General features: G+C 42.5%; 1 protein-coding gene across 1 annotated transcript in view; it reads right to left on the reverse strand.

Annotated features, from left to right (window-relative positions):
* TNFAIP6 (TNF alpha induced protein 6) overlaps window positions 1-19,611 on the reverse strand; it is a 56,592-nt gene that overhangs the window by 8,500 nt on the left and 28,481 nt on the right. Inside the window, exons 3-5 of the mRNA XM_040358004.1 lie at window positions 7,368-7,529; window positions 3,420-3,648; window positions 894-934 (exon numbers count right to left, since the gene is read on the reverse strand). Coding sequence (XP_040213938.1) covers window positions 894-934; window positions 3,420-3,648; window positions 7,368-7,529 — 432 coding nt within the window. The remainder of the gene's footprint in view (window positions 1-893; window positions 935-3,419; window positions 3,649-7,367; window positions 7,530-19,611) is intronic.

Below are 19,611 nucleotides of genomic sequence, written 5' to 3' on the forward strand. Positions count from 1 at the left end.
TGATCATCTCTGCGGTTTTAATTTTTTGCGCTATAAACAAAAATAGAGCGACAATTTTGAAAAAAAAAATCAATATTTTTTACTTTTTGCTATAATAAATATCCCCCAAAAACATATATAAAACATGTTTTTTTCCTCAGTTTAGGCCGATACGTATTCTTCTAACTATTTTTGGTAAAAAAAATCGCAATAGGCGTTTATCGATTGGTTTGCACAAAATTTATAGCGTTTACAAAATAGGGGATGGTTTTATTGCATTTTTATTCATTTTTTTTTTTCACTACTAATGGTGGCGATCAGCGTTTTTTTTTTCGTGACTGCGACATTATGGCGGACACTTCGGACAATTTTGAAAAATTTTTGGGACCATTGTCATTTTCACTGCAAAAAATGCATTTAAATTGCATTGTTTATTGTGAAAATGACAGTTGCAGTTTGGGAGTTAACAACAGGGGGCGCTGTAGGAGTTAGTGTTCACTTAGTGAGTGTTTACAACTGTAGGGGGGTGTGGCTGTAGGACTGACGTCATCGATCGAGTCTCCCTATAAAAGGGATCACTCGATCGATGCAGCGCCATAGTGAAGCACGGGGAAGCCGTGTTTACATACGGCTCTCCTCGTTCTTCAGCTCCGGGGAGCGATCGCGACGGAGCAGCTATAAACGAATAGCCGCGCCGTTGTCCCGGATCGCTCCCCGTGGGAATCCGACCGCCGTATGTAGCGGGGGGGTCCCGATCTGACCCCCCACCCGCTAGAAGGCAAGGGCGTACATGTACGCCCATTTGCCTGTACGTGCCATTCTGTGGACGTACATATACATGCGGCGGTCGGGAAGTGGATAATGTAGCCCTTAACATTTTTAATTACCAGTAATTGCGATATTCTGATACATACCTGTACTGATGATGTCATCTGGAAGCATGTCACCACAAAACCTGTAAAAACAAGAATAGTTTGCTTTCATCTATTATATTTACAGTTAAATACATAAATGGAAGAAAAAAACAAAACACTATTTTTTTTCACCTGATCAGAACCTCCATTCTTCTCTATGGTACAGTCGGCCCCGTACACACGTCCGAGGAACTCGACGGGCAAAACACATCGTTTTGCCCGTCGAGTTCCTTGTGAAGCCGCCGAGGATCTCGGCGAGCCGAAATTTCCCATTGAACAACGAGGAAATAGAGAACATGTTCTCTATTTCTTCGCAAGGATCCTCGTCGGCTTCCTCGGCCGAAAGTGTACACAAGGCCGGGTTTCTCGGCAGATTCCAGCTCCGACCGAGGTTTCTGGCTGAATTCTGCCGAGAAACTCGGTCGTGTGTACGGGGCCTAAGTGTAAACAGACATGTGTCTAATCCACTAAAAATAGGCAAATCGGGATCCTTTTCCCTTCTGTCCAGCGGATCGGATGGCAGTGGGGTATAAACAGACAGGCGGTCCATTTACATCTGACTGCCCATAGAGGAGAGTGATCCGCTTATGCAGAGCTGACACGGACCTTTTATTTGCCTGCTCAGGGGGGATCGGCGGAGAGATCCCTTGCTGATCAAGTGGATCACAGCCGCAGTCCACCCCGTGTAAAAGGGGCCTTAAACTGGAGAGTGTAAAATCTGGTGCAGCTGTGCATGGTAGCCAACCTGCTTCTAACTTCAGCTTGTTCAATTAAGCTTTGACAAAAAAAAATAATAATAATACCTGGAAGCGGATTGGTTTCTATTGAAAGCTGTACCAGATTTTGCACTCTTCAGTTTTAGTAAATCAACCCCCCAGTAAACTACAGAACACAGCACAATGTTGTCCAATGAAAGTAAATAAAATATGATATGATTTGAATTTACAAATACCATACCGGTAACCCCGCAATAGGGATAAAACTTTTTAGGGAGTTTAATAAGACACGTGGCCACTCACTAAAATTAGAAGAAAAGAGGTTTATCCTTAAACTGCGTAAAGGGTTCTTTACTGTAAGGCCCCGTACACACGACCAGTTTCCTCGGCAGAATTCAGCTTCCGACCGAGTTTCTGGCTGAATTCTGCCGAGAAACCCGGCCGTGTGTACACTTTCGGCCGAGGAAGCCGACGAGGAGCTCGGCGAGGAAATAGAGAACATGTTCTCTATTTCCTCGTTGTTCTATGGGAGCTCTCGCCCCGCCGAGCTCCTCGGCGGCTTCAGTGCTGAACTGGCCGAGGAACTCGATGTGTTTGGCACGTCGAGTTCCTCGGCCGTGTGTACGAGGCCTAAGAGAAGCAAGGATGTGGAATTCCCTTCCACAGGCGGTGGTCTCAGCGGGGGGCATTGATAGTTTCAAAACTATTAGATAAGCACCTGAACGACCGCAACATACGGGGATATACAATGTAATGCTGACATATAATCACACACATAGGTTGGACTTGATGGACTTGTGTCTTTTTTCAACCTCACCTACTATGTAACTATGTGTAACTATGGATTTGAGATGAGGTTAAACACTGTTCAGATTGGTGACTTTCTAAATGATTGTCTCTGTGTAATACAGTCTTATTATGCACTATATAGACATATATTTTAACATTACCAACATGATCTGACCACTGGGTGTGATCATAGGAAAATCTGTCCATAACAAATAATAATTTGTTTGAATGTTGGTATGGAAATTCTTAAAAATTAAAGTCAACTAATTTTAAATGAAATGTTCCGGACCTGCTTTTTGCTACTTGGAATAAAATACCAGATGTATTAAAAAGCTTTCATTACAATATGTATAATTTCTGCTGAACAAAAACCACATTCCCAGATAGAATTGTATTTTGATTTAACCCGACTACTCATTAAAAATTCAAACAAACTTTCCAAAAATAAAAGCCTTCAAATGACATTCTAATGGTGTATGGCCACCTTAAAGCGGAATTCCACCAAAAAAAATAAAAAATATTAAAAGCCAGCAGCTACAAACACTGCAGCTGCTGACTTTTAATAAATGGATACTTATCTGTCCAGGGTGCCCGCAATGTCGGCAGCCAAAGCCGATCAATCGCTCGGCTCTCAGCTGCCCCGCCGCCATCCTCAGTGAGGGAATCGGGAAGTGAAGCCTTGCGGCTTCACTTCCCTGTTCCCTACTGCACATGAGCGAGTCGCGATGCGCGTCCTTACCTGTGTGTTTCCCAGAATACAGTAGGGGAGAACAGAATAGGCGGTGGAAGTAGTGTAGGTCACCGCGATCACCGCAGTGATCTATGTCAGAAAGTGGGAGGAAAAACCTGTATTACACAGGTATCTGCTCCCCCCTGGAAGGTGCCAAATGTGACACCGGAAGGGGGGGGGGTTCCAAAAAGGGGAAGTTCCATTTTTGGGTGGAACTCCACTTTAAGTTTCTGTTATATTTAAAACCGACATAGAACAAAACTGACTCAACATAGATTAGTTATAACTCACCGTCCCGCTAAACCGTGTACATCGTCATAGCTGTCGTAAACCTCTAAATAGTCAGACAGACAGTCCATGTCCTCCTCAATGTCCATTTCTAAAAACTGTAGAAAAATCCTCTGGCCGACCTGAAGACGGATATGCCAGTAGCAGATCTGTTCATTCTCATATTCATTCGGATATCCTGGAGACTTAAATATCCTTTCTGGCTCAGTAAATATTCCTCCGCACTCCTTTGCTGAAATGTAGGAAATCCATGAATCACAAGAAACCTGTACAACTATTTCCAATCTGATTCTTACATTGCTAGCTGTGTTATGTCATGCTGATCCCCTGTCTTCACTGAGTCACTGAACCAAGACATGGTCAGAACTCGTGACCTATAGTACAGGTTTGTTTCAGGTCCATGAATAATACTGGTGTTAGAAATACAGGTTAACAGCCAGAATGGAGATAGGAACAGTAGCACAGGTACAGTATGTCTCTCATGACAGATTCCCTTCAAAATACATTATAAAAGAATATTGCCTAGTACACACAACCGTTTTTCCCTGACAGAATTCCTCTCAACCTATCTTGCATACACACGGTCACACAAAAGTCCAGTGAACTTTTGACTGCCAAGAACGCGGTGATGTAAAAGGCCTCGTACACATGACCGAGTTTCTCGGCAAAAACCAGCAAGAAACTTGCTGGTTTTTTTTGCCGAGGAAACCGGTCGTGTGTACACTTTTCGACGAGGAAACTGTTGAGGATCCCGTCGAGCCAAAAAGAGAGCATGTCTTCTTTTTCCTCGACGGGAATGGAGAAATTTGGCTCGCCGAGATCCTCGACAGCCTAACAAGGAACTCGACGAGCAAAACGATGTGTTTCGCCCGTCGAGTTTCACGGTCGTGTGTACGAGGCTAAAGACTACGACGAGCCGACAAAATTAAGTTCTATGCTTCCGAGCATGCGTTGAATTGTTTCCGAGGATGTGCGTTTTTTTTTCCCCTTGGAAAAGCATACAGACGAACAGTTTTCCCGCCAGGATTTTTTCCTGACGAGAAAAAAGAGATCCGGCTCTCTTTTTTTTCCCGGCAGTTTTCCCATCTGAAAAACTGCGATGGAACATACACACGACTGGGATTCCAGACGAAAAGCTCTCATAGCAGTTTTCCCTTCGGAAAAATGGTCGTGTGTACGAGGCATAACAGGAAGAAATTGAGTTATATAAGATGTGTATTAATTTTTAAAAGAATATCATTTCATTTCTCTCCAATATACACAGAGAATTTTACATTAACAATGAAATGAAAGGTAAGTATAAGTCTGGTAGGGGAAGCTAAGATTTTGGGTGGGGGGGGGGGGGTGTATATTATGTACCACTGTGCCTTTACACTTTATTATTACAATCAGCATTGGTGACGAGAAAGTATAGAGCATTTTTGGGTAAATCTATTTTGGATACTTATTGTGGTGGTTCCTTTAGAAGCTGTTTTTTGGGGCTTCACATTTTTGCATACTTGCTCTGCAATACAGGTGGTAATGTATTTAAAGCGTTCCACGCTTCTTCCTCCTCTTCTTCCATCCTCTGCCATCTTTGAAATTTTTTTTTTTTTTTTGGGGGGAGGGGACAGCTACCTAGTTTTGTCAGGGGCCCCGCCCCATTTCCCCTTGGATCGCTTTTTCATCTCGGGTATTGAAGGACCTTGTACAATAGGTACAATAGGACCTCATAACCATAGAAATATTTTACTAATAAAAGGTGTGTCGGGTGATTTCCCTAAGCAATAGGGAGAGGAAATGGAGCTAAGCACAGCGTTTAAGCCTAGGTTCACACTGCTGCGAATTTAAAATCGCGGTAAAATGCGCGATTTTACCGCGATTTCGCGGCCACGATTTTGCCGCGATTTCGGCCGCAATTTAATGTAAATCGCGGCCCGAAATCGCAAAATATAGTACAGGAACTACTTTTTGAAATCGCAGATGCGGCGTCGCACTGATTAGGACAGTGCCATTGCCGACAATTGCCGCCGATTTGAGATGCGATTTGACATGTCAAATCGCATCTCAAATCGTTCCAAATCGTACCCAGTGTGAACCAGGGCTCAAGGTAACATTTAAAATTCAATTAAGGGTAACCCCTGCTTGGGTTTTCTATGCTCAGTTTGAACTCGCCAAGTTCATGAACTTTAAAGAGTAGCTCCATTTTTGTTGGGACAGTAAACATTCCGCTCTGGGTGATCTTTGTACATTGCATTTAACAAACCCCCCCCCCCTTTTTTCTTTAATCTGTATGTCAGTTGTTTTTACTTAGTGACTTAATAAAGATTCGCTTTTATAGGATTTGGCTTAAAATGTAGGCTACACCACACATCATTGCTTTTTGCTTGATTTTTGCTTGTTTTTAAACTTTTCTCCCTTTTTTGTTTTGAAGCTCTGGTTTCAGTGTTGCTTATTCATTTGACTTCATTAGAGAGCTCCACGGCCAGACTCATGCACACCAAATTTTTACTTCTCTTTGGTTGAGGCAACAAATGATGCAACCACCCCCCACCCCCCGTGCTTGGGTTCTTCATCCCCATTATTATGCTTGGAGGGGCAGAACGAAACACGTTGCACGTGGCATGGCGGGAGCCCAGGCTGCAGCTGTCACGAGTGGGCTTGCCTTGATGTGCGGCTTAAGGAATATCCATATTTTAACAAACTTTGTTGCAGATTCCTACCTTTTGCTATTCTAAAGAAATAAATGTTTGTCTGTCTGTGTTCATGTGCAAAAGAAATGGCAGTGATTTATAATTATCAATCAACTACTGGACTTGCAGGGCTCTAATAAGGAAAGCAGCAGGATCTACATTCCTTTAAGTGTGATTTCCCTTTGGGAGTATCTCACAAAAAAAAAAAAATTATGTTGCAGACGATGCCCCAAATCTGACTTGTATCTTAGTGCGGACTTCTGGGAAAATCAGTAAGCCAATCACACAAGCAGGAAGTGACATTTCTGAGGGGCATTCTGTATACCATACATGTACAGAACATTTCCAGGTCGCCATATTGCCTTACATTTTACAGAAAATGACAGTGCTGCAGATTGAAAAGGAAAGGTAATTTTTGATATTATAAATTCAATTACAATATGACTTGTGTCGCAATTATATATGCTATATTATTTTGTAATTATTTGCTTTTTTTTTTTTTCAATGAAAGTGGAGTTAATTTAAAGAGGAGCTCCAGTTTGGGCAAAACGTACTTGTCCATGGATCCAGAGATGTCGGCATTGGGTGGCGCTTTGCTTTAAATAGGAAGTAAAGTCTTCCGCTTTAATTGTACCTACAGGTAAGCCTATAATAAGACCTACCTGTAGGTACTGTAAATATCTCCTAAACCGGCACTTTTTAGGAGATATTTACTATATACTCTGCCCCCGACGTCATCGGCGCATGAGCACTGAAGGAACGGCCCGCACGTGCTGTTTACAGACGGCTCCAACGCGCAGGCGCAGGAGTGACGTCATTGTGACTATGGCCAATCACAGCTTCGGAGCCCGTGAACCCGGAAGTAACTCCGGGAAAGATGTCGGCCCTGTTAGCAGTGTGCCGTCACCGATTCAGGGCATCTTTCTAAGGTAAGTATATTATAATGAGCCAGTATGCGATGCATACTAGCTCGTTATGCCTTTGTCTTGCAATTTTTTTTATTTTTTTTGAGATTTACAACCTTTATTAAGTAATGGTTAGGCAGAAGTGGCACGGGAGGGGGCTCCTCTCCTAAGAGTTATGAGGTAGATTAGAAGGAAGACAAATAATATGGACTAAAATGCACATTTAGCCAAGGTTCAGAGTAAATCATTTTATCCCTTTTTGCCTATAACTATCAGTCATAATGTTCCTCCATTTTTTAACTTGCCTTACAAATACTGTATAAGTTGTTACGCGACAGCCTGAAAAGATGGACTGTAAGATATATACTTCTTACCATGTGGATTGTAGCAGTAGGCATCCCATCTTTCAGTTTTGTTTAACCGGAAGCCATAATCTATAATGCCTTTCTTTCCAAATCCACAGTTATGTGTAGGTTTTACTATTGGATAACCAACTCTTCCTTTGTGAAGCCACCCAGCAGCACATACATGGAACCCTGTAGAACATGAAAAATTAGAAAGATCAGGAAAAAAGTTTGAGTAAGTAAGAGCAACTTTCTATAAGAAAAAATGGTAAATGGGTACAATTTACATCTAAATAGACCCTGTCAATAACATTAACGCCATTACTAAGAGAATTATACCAAGAAAATGATATCCCACTATTAAATGTGAATAAAATAGAACTTAAAAAAATTGTTTGAGTAAGTAAGAGCAACTTTCTATGAAGCCTCGTACACACGACCGAGGAACTCGACGGGCGAAACACATAGTTTTCTTCGTCGAGTTCCTTGTTAGGCTGTCGAGGAACTCGACAAGGCAAGTTTCTCCATTCCCGTTGAGGAAATAGAGAACTTGCTCTCTTTTTGGCTCGTCGAGTTTCTCGACAGTTTCCTTGACGAAAATGTACACACGACCGGTTTCTTCGGCCAAAAAATATCTCCCAGCAAGTCGTGTGTACGAGGCCTAGGAAAAAATAGTAAATTGGTAAAATTTACATCTAAAGAGACCATGTCGATAAAATTAACACCATTACTAAGGGAATTATACAAAGAAAATTTTATCCCACTATTAAATGTGAATAAAATAGAACTTAAAAGAACTTTAAAAAATTAGACCTCTTTCTTGGATCTGACGAATAAACAGCGAAGAGATGGTAATACTACCGAAAATCTTGTACAAATTTCAGATGTTGCCAGTATCAATACCCCATAGACATACTTTAGAACATTACAGTCAATGATCTTAAGGTTCATATGGCAAAACAAGAAACCAAGCATACAGTACTCAATATTAAGCAAAGATAAAATATACTGGGGTTTAGCTGCACCAGACATTAAAAGATAATATGATGCAGTAATATTAGCACAAGTAGTAGAATGGACTAAGATAAACAGTGACAAAAGGTGAGTGAAGATTGAGAACACATTAACCTTCCTGGCGGTATGATTCTGTCTGGAATTACGTACCAAAAGCGGTACAATTATTTTGCAAGGAAATTTGGCGTTTTATACTGTAGGCCTGTAATTTTTAGAAATAACTCACTTAAATCTGACCAAACCAGAGTCTAATAGGCATCTCGGGTATGATTTTTTTTTTAAAACAAAATGATAAATTATAATATAATAAATAATTATAAATAATTATAACAAATAATAATATAATTATAATAAAAATTATTCAATAATGTAATCAACTCAAAATCACTGAAATTTGCTCAGTTGCAGAATTGTCGCTGTCATTATTTTTTTTTTTTATGATGAATTTCCCCACAAATCGCTATCGCACATTTCTGCAAGTGATTATAATTTATTATCGCTGTTTTCTAGCTGATCTAAAACCATTTTTGACATAAAGGGACACTTTTGGACAATCTACAGTTTTTTAGGCAGAAAGAACATTTTTTATTATATAAAAGTACATGCAGGGCACTGAGCAGACCACTAGGGACAAGGGGGGGTGTGTATTTTTTACATACAGTACTGTAATCTATAAGATTACAGTATACTGTATGTAAAGTGTTTGTTTACTTTTTTGAATTTGGCGCCGTTCTCCGTCCCCGTGCGTCGTAACGTTGCAGGGAACGGAGATCGGCGGCACACACGGGGAGACTGTGAATCGAGCGAGGAGGTCCCGCTCGCTCACACAGCGGGGTGGCATCGCTGGATCCAGGGACAAGGTAAGTAACTTGCCTGTGGATCCAGCGAAAGGTAAGCCGCGCCGCTGCACACTCTGCACGTCCACCTCGAGCGTGACTCAGGGATACCGATCTTATCATTGAAAACCAACCCCGAGTCACGCTCTGGGATACCGTCAAGGGGGTTAAGTAAGACACAATTGAATAATAATATTTGGATTCCACCTATGTGGTATAGAACGTTGGATGTAGATACACACGAATTGACTACAAATATACAGTATTTAAGATATGGGATAAAACACACAGGCAAGTGAAATGGGAATACAACTCACCCCTAATTTCACTAACAGGAACAATTTTTTTTCTTCCGGGCAATGGGGCACAATTTGGGGAATGGATCATAAACAAACAGTTAAAAAATATAATAAAAAAAAGGAAAGATTTGTCCATACCAGTAATTAAACACAAGGGGGATTGGATGACATTGAATAAATGGAGTTATTTATTTACAGCTAAAGCATTTTGTATCAATACTACCACAACCAATTAGATCTTCTGAAGAAGATCTAAACCCACTTGAACAACTTTGTAATTCACAGGAGATAAATATATATACACATACACACATTTATATATATATATATATATATATATATATATACATACATACATACATACATATATACATATATATATATATATATATATATATATATATATATATATATATATATATATATATATATATATATATATATATACACATACATACAGGAGATGTATAGCACATATTTATAAAATACTCACGGGATTGGCAGAGCTGAAAACCCCTCCATTCATTGGAAATTGGGAAAGGGTATTGGGAACATGTTTAGAAGAAACAAATACTGAGAGCAGTACAAAGTGCTGCTGTAGACCTAAATACAATCAAAATGAACTATAAATGTTTGTCAAGATGGTATATGACTCCTAAGAATGCACAAAAATATCAACCAGAGAAATCTCCACTGAGCTGGAGAGGCTGTAACATGAAGGGCACTATGACCCATTTATGATAGGAATGCCCTAAAATGCAAGAGTACTGGCAAGAAGTGAAGCAATATATTGAAGAGATTACAGGTATAGAGTTACCAGACGATCCGTGGAGTTGCCTGTTCCATAATACCAATAAAACAAGACATGAGTACTGTGCTGCCATATTTGCGAAATGCTGCAAAAGGAGTAATTCCCCCAAAAATGGCTAGACCCAGAAAGACCCTCAATAAGGGAGTGGTTTAAAAGAGTCGAGTATATATAATATGGAGCACCTACTGTATGTAGCAGGGAAGAGGATAGGATAGAAAAATTTGCTGGAATTTGGGAAAGGTGGACAGGTTTCAAGGAAACTAGTAAATATTTGCAACTATGTGTAGAGTAGGAGATGGGCGGGGAGGGAGAAGGAGACCTGGAGGAGGGGAGAAGGGAAGGGAGAGTTGGGAACAGGAGTAGGAGGGGAGAGGGGGTGTTGGAGGGGGGGCATAGAGGAAAATGGCAACATGGTTTTAGATTTGTCACTTGTCCTTTTTGAGTATTTTTGTATTGAGGAAAAAAAATGTAAATATTAAATATATATGTAGCACTACCCCAGAAAGAGCTGCTGGTTTATTTTGGGCGGCATGTTTTCTCTATTCCTTTGCCGTCTAAGGTATCAGATGAGAGTTGAGAAAAACTTCAATGTCCACACTTTAGGCTTCTTTTTCTTTGCTTTATTTACCCAACGTGGTAAAAGAATAAAAGTAGTAGTTGAAGAGGTGGAAGGGTAATAGGTAATAGGTTCAGGTGTATAACTTTTGTTCGGAAACACTCCTGCTTCCAGCAACGTAGTATTGTGCACCTGGATAGGCCTCTCTCACTAACCTAGCAGCCAGGATGCCACACGGAAACTTTAGTAAAGTCTCTGTCACAGACCTTCCCAAAGATAGAGGTATGTTCGGTCCAGAATCCTCTCAGCACAGGATTAAGCACCTGGATCTCTCTTGAATAAATTCTTGTGAACTCAGAACTGACAGGCGACCATCACTCAGCCTCTCAGTAATCATGCATCCTTTGATGAAGTTCAAGGCCTCTCCTGAGATACCAGCAGGTTCTCTCCAAGACAGGTTCTTCATCGAGTGGCTTCCTCCCTCAGGACGGACAGCACAGAACCACTCTGCAAACGTAGACCCAGTCTGACTTCCGGGCCTACTTGGTAGATCCACCCCAGGCCAATGAGGTGCCAGAGCCAGGAACACATGAACACGCACCCCCGGCCAGGAGGGCCACCCAAGGGGGTGGTGGGACGACGGGCCAGGATCGGCAACGACGACCCCGAACTAATGACGTCTGTCCCTTAAGTACTCCTCCCCAGCATGCACAGCGGGACAATCAACTCCCCCTGATTGGCTGCTGAAGGGGAACACCCAAAACACCTTGACCTGACTGCTGCCACCCTTGGCCTGGAGTGATAACGACACTCCAGACAACAATAGTGGTCACTCACAGTCCAGCCATGGCTGGAACAGAGGCCCAAATTTTGTGAAAAAAACATACAGTCCGAGTCAACTAACTCTCGCACTACCCCCTAAATTTAAAGCAGTGAAGGCCAGAAAGTAGCAGGCCGCTACATAAAATAAATAAATAAAGGAGACCCTGTCACCATAGTGCATAGTGACAATAGTGTCGCAGGGACAGGAAGTGACATGAATGTCAATGATGTCACATGGACAACTAATGAGGAAAAAGTGTATGTGTTACCTCTAGCACCAGTTTACTAGTCTATTTAGAAAAATGAAATCAGCATCAGCACTATTTTATACATGAGGCCCACATTGGCTTTATGCTTTGTTCGAGGGGATCGGAAAGAAGATATAATGACCTTCATTATCCTTAATAGTATGCAATTAGCTGTGATGTTGCGTAATATTTCTAGGATCAAACAACATGCCTGGTGCTAGTATTCGCTTCATTTAGCTCGCTGACTGTTGTGTAAATAAAACAGAAATCAGTTCTGAAATAGCATGACATTAATAGCAGGAAGTCTTCTGGTATAAAGAAGCAGTTTCTTCTGTTACAGGACAAAATTACAAGGCAGTAGCTTAAAGAGGAGCTCCAGCCCCCTACAAAAAAATGTAAAAGTCAGCAGCCACAAATACTGTAGCTGCTGACTTTTAATATTAGGACACTTACCTGTCCAGGGATCCCATGATGTCGGCACCCCATCCGCTCTCGGGTGCTGCCGCCACCATTCCTTGTAAGGGAAACCGGCAGTGAAGTCTTGAGACTTTACAGCTGGTTCTCTAATGCACATGCGCAAAGTGGGCTGAGCTTTGTGAATGGCCTGGCATTGGGGGAAGGAGGAGGGGGACCAAAGTTTCGGGGGACCTCGCCACGATGGGTACCCACTGCCCCCTCTCCCCTGAAAGGGCCATCAGGGATTCGTTAGGGGCCACAAAAGAGATATATATTCAAATTACCAGTGGGGCCGTACAAAAAAACAAAACACGGGCAGCAATTGGCCCACGGACCAGACTTTGGACATACTTTTTTTAAAGTGTTCCTAAACCCAAAAGTCTGCATTACCTATATCTGGTCTCCTACAGTACACAGAACATGGAAATGCAATTATTTTCGTAAATATAAACTGCTAAATACCTTTTCTCATGAGCAGTATGTAGCAGTCTTGTGACTTCTAATAGTGTCTGGTTAAAGCCTGTAAGAGGAGTTTCTTTCCAATCTGACTGTCCTATGAGGCTGCAAGACCTCTGACCCTCTGTCTGGACAGTGCTGATTGGCCCTGTGCTGATCAGATGCACTCTCCCAAGAAAAAAAAGAATGCTTTACTGCATATACAGACTGATTTTACTGTTGTGGTTTTAGTAACACTTTAAAGGAAGGTGAAAAATAACAGACTTACTGATTGGATTACCAGGTGAAAATAAAGGAAAAAAAAGCCTAAAAATAAAACGAATGCAGCCATCACATCTAAGTCCTCGTACACACGACCGTTTTCCTCGACAGAATCCATCAAGAAACTTGGTGGCAGAGCTTTTTTGCCGAGGAAAACGGTCGTGTGTATGTTTTTCATCGAGAAAACTTTCGAGGAACAAGTTCTCTTTTTCCTTGACGGGAGTCTCAATTTCCTCGTCGTGTTTCTCGTCGGGCTGGTTTTCGACGAGAAACACGTTCGTGTGTATGCTTAGAAACCCGCGCATGCTCAGAATAAAGTATGAGACAGGAGCGCACCTTCGGTAAAAGTAGCGCTTGTAATGGAGATAGCACATTTGTCACGCTGTAACAGACTGAAAAAGTGCAAATCGTCTCTCACCAAACTTTTACTTAACACGCAGTAACATGAGATTAGCAAAAGCAGCCCCAAGGGTTGTGCCAGTGGAATCGAACTTCCCCTTTTTAGTGCCGTCGTATGTGTTGTACGTCACCGCGTTTGAGAACGACGAGATTTTGTCTTGACGGTGTGTACGCAAAGAAAGCTTATCAAGTTTCTCGACAAGCCTAACAAGGAACTCGTCGAGAAAAACAATGTTTCATTTACGACGAGTTCCTCGGTCGTGTGTACGAGGCCTCAGAATTGGTAACCTGCAATTTAAAAATGTTCATTTTTGGGTTCAACAACCAATGTAATTTCCCCAAAGAAAAGGACGGCTGGTTACTTAAAGGATAACTTCACTTAAAGTGAAAGGAAACAGATGGCAACCCTTCAATACTCTATCTCTTACTACCCAACTTCTTGGTGCTAGTGGAGGCTTAATGGACACATAAAAATGTATCGCTTTTTGCTATTTCTTTTTGTAAACTGATGTTTTATACAAAATCTTAAATTTCTGTAACTTTTTTTTACAAAGAGTGCACCTTTGACTCTTAGATTGTAAAGAAATTGGAAATCCTAGTACTGCCTGAATGCTTGTTGGCAGCCTCTGTATAATTGGCCAAGAGCCATGTCAAATGAACTCCTGCCACTGTGATCATAGCTGTAATTGCTCCAGCTCTGCCCAAAGCACTATTGAACTCGATCACTACTGAACTGAACATATTGTTGGTTTAGGCAGTCAGGGAGTGACTTCATAGGATAATGGCGAAAAAGGGTATATAATATATATTATTATATGTATTATTATTATGAATTACATTTTTTATCATGTTATATACAGAATTTCATGAATTAAAGGTGCTGTAAAGGATTTTTTTCCCCCTAAATAGCTTCCTTTACCATAGTGCAGTCCTCCTTCACTTACCTCATTCTTCAATTTTGCTTTTAAATGTCCTTATTTCTTCTGAGAAATCCTCACTTCCTGTTCTTCTGTCTGTAACTCACCACCGTAATGCAAGGCTTTCTTCCTGGTGTGGAGAAAGCCTCTTGAGGGGGTGAGCAGGCAAGTCAGGACGCTCTCTACTTTGCAGATAGAGAAAGGAGCTGTGTGTTAGTGGGCGTCCTGACACTCCTGCTCGCCCCCTCCCCCCTCAAGAGGCTTTCTTCACACCAGGGAGAAAGCCTTGCATTACGGTGGTGAGTTAGGGCTCTTTCACACGGGCGGACCGCCTGCCAGTTTTTTAGGCGGACCTGAACGGGCGATCCATGCTCCTTTATGGAGCCGCAGATGTCAGCGGTGACATGCCCGCTGACACCCGACCTGCGAGGTGTGACGGAGGAAAAACCTTTTCCATCTGTCTGGCGGATCGGATCGGGTGAACACGGACAGACGGTCCGTGTTCATCCGATCCCCCCATAGGGGGGAGCGGAGAAAAGACAGGGCGGTCCCTGCACAGTCATCCGCTGGATTTTCTTCCGTCCGCAAATGTGGATCTTTGCGGAGGCGGACAATTACGGGTGTCAGCAGATGGTCATCCGCTGACACCCGTAATCACATACGGACCCATGTATGTCCCGTTTTCATCCGCAACGGACGGATGAAAATGCCGACATTTACTCTCACTTCCTTTTGCGAGAAGACATTTTACTTGGGACAGGAAGTGAGTCAAAATCTCCTTAACCACTTCAGCCCCGGAAAAATTTACCCCCTTCCTGACCAGAGCACTTTTTGCGATTTGGCACTGCGTCGCTTTAACTGACAATTGTGTGGTCGTGCGACGTGGCTCCCAAACAAAATTGGCGTCCTTTTTTCCCCACAAATAGAGCTTTCTTTTGGTGGTATTTGATCACCTCTGCAGTTTTTATTTTTTGTGCCTTAAACAAAAATAGAGCGACAATTTTGGAAAAAAAATTCAATATTTTTAACTTTTTGCTATAATAAATATCCCCAAAAATATATAAAAAAACTATTTTTTTCCTCAGTTTAGGCTGATACATATTCTTCTACATATTTTTGGCAAAAAAAAAAATGCAATAAGCGTATATTAATTAGTTTGTGCAAAAGTTATAGCGTGTCTCTAAAATAGAGGATAGTTTTATGGCATTTTTATTATTATTATTATTTTTTTTTTTACTAATAATGGCGGCGATCTGCAATTTTTATCGTGACTACAACATTATGGCGGACACATTGGACACTTTTGACACTATTTTGGGACCATTGTCATTTATACAGCGATCAGTGCTATAAAAATGCACAGATTGCTGTGTAAATGACACTGGCAGGGAAGAGGTTAACCACTATGGGATTAAGTGTTTCCTAGGGAGTGATTCTAACTGTGGGGGGGGCTGGGCTACGAGTGACACAACAGAGATCACTGCTCCGATCACAGGGAACAGTAGATCAGTGTCCTGCCGCTAGGCAGAACAGGGAAATGCCTTGTTTACAAAGGCATCTCCCTGTTCTGCCGCTCTGTGACACGATCGCAGGACACCGACAGACATCGAGTCCGCAGGTCCCGCGGGCACGGTCAAGGAGGTCGTGTGCGCCCGCAAGGCGGGATTTTCAAATGCACTGTACAGGCACGTTGCTTTGCCCAGCCAAGCAATTCTGCCGACGTCTAAGTGAGTTAGGCGGTCGGCAAGCGGTTAATGTGCACCGTTTAGGAGACTTTCCACGGAGCAGCAGTTGGTGACTTCACAGTAAGGGCACACCGCGCCTTTCCTTCCGAGGTCTGTGCTGTACACCGTGACTCCCATGCGCAGGAGTGATGTCATTACGGCTCAGCCAGTCAGACGGCCGGAACCCGGAAGGAAGAGAGGGTGAAGATGGGAGCCCTGTCAGCGGTGACAGTATAGCGCTGGAGGGCTTCATTTTAAGGTATGCATACTAGCACATTATGATGTTCCTTTGCAGGTTAAAATGATAAAAAGTTTTTTTTTTTAACAAACTAAGGTCTCGGGCACTAATTAAAGCTCCACTTTAATATTAATATACAATCCAGAATTCTGGCCTTTTATGAAGCCCGTTCTTGTTGATATGAGGACAGATTTACTAATATCTTGACATGAAGTAATACTCATTTCTTAATTCATGTTTTTCCCGTTTCACAACTTATGAAAACAAAACTTGAGGAAAAGTTACACTTTGCAGAAAGATTTTGTTGGCTTGTCTGGTATTCCGAGGAAATGATCTCATATAAGTGAGTACATGGAGAATTGGAAGTACCATATTACTCCTGTACTTACACAATGCCATTATTTTACCCTTGCCAAAAAGTCAACGAATTGCAGATGTTTGGGAAAGCACTTCGCCCCCGAGCTTTTCAGGGATGATTTGAAACATTTTTTTTTTTGTTTCACAGATACATTAAAAAACTGTGATCTGTAATTAGTTATTTTTTACAGTAAATCATTTGTGATGCAATAAACAAGATTAATGATCTGACATCAAATAACTCTGCTAGTGCTATTTACATTTATGGCTGAACTCCAGGCCAATAGATATACACACGGATCAAATACATATGCATGAGCTGTTTTATCCACCAAGGGAGTTGTATGTCTGTCCATCCAGTGCTGAGATTTACACAGCTCTACCACATAGCACAGCCCTGTTTGGCAGGGAAGAGGACCTGATTTTTCTCCACTGTTATTAAGTTAGACTAATGCTGCGTACACACGGTCAGAATTTCCGACAACAAATGTTCGATGGGAGCTTCCGACCGTGTCTAGGCTCCATCGGACATTTGCTGTCGGAATTTCCGACAACAAAAATTTAAAGGGTCACTAAAGAAATTTTTTTTTTTGCTGAAATGACTGTTTACAGGGTATAGAGACATACTAGTTAACTGATTCCTTTTAAAAATGATTAAAAATAGATAAAAACCAATCATATAATGTACCTACAGTTTCGTTTTGTTTTTGCTGTTGTTTCCTGGTTCTCTGATGTACAGAGCCACAGAGCCAATAGATGGCAGTGAAGGTTTTGCAAAACGAAACTGGATTGGTGCTGAGGGGTTTTAGACACACCTCCTTGATTAGTCACCACAGTGAGAAATCTCCCAGTACTGTGGTGATCAGGAAACAGACAACCAGGAAGTGTCCAGAACAGAAAGGAATTACAGCAACATCAAAGCAAAACGAACAATGAGGACATGAAACCAGGACTGCAGTAAGGTAAAGGAAGCTATTTAGCTAAAAAAAAAAAAAAATCCTTTAGTGACCCTTTAAGAGCTGGTTCTCAAATTTTCCCACAACAAAATCCGTTCTCGAAAAATTACCGAGCATGTGTAGACAATTCCGGCGCACACAATTCCACGCATGCTCTGAATCAAGTACGAGACGGAATCGCTCGGTCTGGTAAAACTAGCGTTCGTAATGGAGATAGCACATTCGTCACACTTTAACGGACTAAAAAACTCAAGGCTGAAAAGCGTGAATCGGCTCTCACCAAACTTCTACTAACACGACTGGTATTGAACTTCTCTTCCTATCGTACGTTTTGTACGTCACCGTGTTCAAGGCGTTTGGGAATTTCGGACAACATGTGTGCAACCTTGTGCATGCAAAACAAGTTTGAGCCAACATCCGTCGGAAAAAAATCCACGGTTTTGTTGACATTTCAATAAGACCCCTTTAACACTGGAGCGTATTGCAGGCGATATAGCGTTAAAAATAGCGCCTGCAATCCGCCCCCAAAAACAGCTGCTCCATTGTCTCCAGTGTGAAAGCCCGAGCACTGAAGCATTGCGCTAGCAGGGCGGTAAAAAAAGTCCTGCTAGCCGCATCTTTGAAGCGGTGACGGAGCTGTGTGTTTACCGTTCCTCCACCGCTGCTGTCCATTAAAATCAATGGGACAGCGCAGCTATACCGGTCGCAATGCGCTGCTTCAGCAGTGCATTGCGTGTGCTTTGAACCCTTTCTCGTCCGCTAGTGGGGGGTAAAACCGCCCCGCTAGCGCCCGAAATGCACCGCAAAACCGCCTATAGCGGTGACGCGCCGTATGCGCCGGTGGGAAGCTATTCTCAACACGTCAATCACTTAGCCTGTGAACAGGAACGCCCACTCCCACGGCATTCACTACCCGGAAACCGGGGGGGGAAAATAGCGATAAAACTGTATGTACGAAAAAAAAAAAAGATCAGCATACTGTCAGTGTCAGAAGTCAGCTCAATGTAATGTTAGAAATTTGTTTTAGGGTGAACCCCCGCTTTAAAGCAAAAAGTAAAAATATTGTTTTTTTTTTTTAAAGCAAAAAATAAAAACCGCAGAGGTGATCAAATACCACCAAAAGAAAGCTCTATTTGTGGGGAAAAAATGACATTTCTTTTGGGTACAACATCACACGATGGCACAATTGTCAGTTAAAGCGACGCATTGCCGAATCGCAAAAAATGGCCCGGTCATTGGGCAGCCAAATCCTCCGGGGCTTATTTTATTGTACATTGCTTTGGCCACTAGAAATCACTGAGTTGTAAATTTGTGACATTTCAAATAACGTTTGCACTCAGAGCAGGCCCGGACTGGGACAAAAAATAGGCCCGGGCATTTTTAGACTGAGCAGCCCGGTCACTGGGGGGGGGGGGGGGGATTTGTCGACATTCATGGGGATGGCTGGTGTCGGTCCTCCACACTGTAATGGGCAGGGACACTGTGATATAAAGGGGACTGCACTGCAAAGGGGCCCTGCTATGATTACATTGCCCCTTTACAGTGCAGTCCCATTTTTATCACAGTGTCCCAGTCCTATTTTGGCCATACAATGCTAGTACTCTCTGTCTTCTATTGTCCCCACACTGCCCCGTGACACTGAACTGCTCTCTCTCTGGTGGTGCTGGACAGCATGGCGCCGTCTCTGGTGGTGCGGGTACAGCGTGGCTCTCTCTGGTGGTGTGGGTACAGCATGGCTCTCTCTCTGGTGGTGCGGGTACAGCATGGCTCTCTCTCTGGTGGTGCAAGTACAGCATGGCTCTCTCTGGTGGTGAGGGTACATTGTGGCTCTCTCTCTGGTGGTGTGGGTACAGCGTGGCTCTCTCTCTGGTGGTGCGGGTACAGCATGGCTCTCTGGTGGCGTGGGTACAGCGTGGCTCTTTCT

The sequence above is a fragment of the Rana temporaria genome, chromosome 6 (assembly GCF_905171775.1).
Source record: "Rana temporaria chromosome 6, aRanTem1.1, whole genome shotgun sequence".
Lineage (NCBI taxonomy): Eukaryota > Metazoa > Chordata > Amphibia > Anura > Ranidae > Rana > Rana temporaria.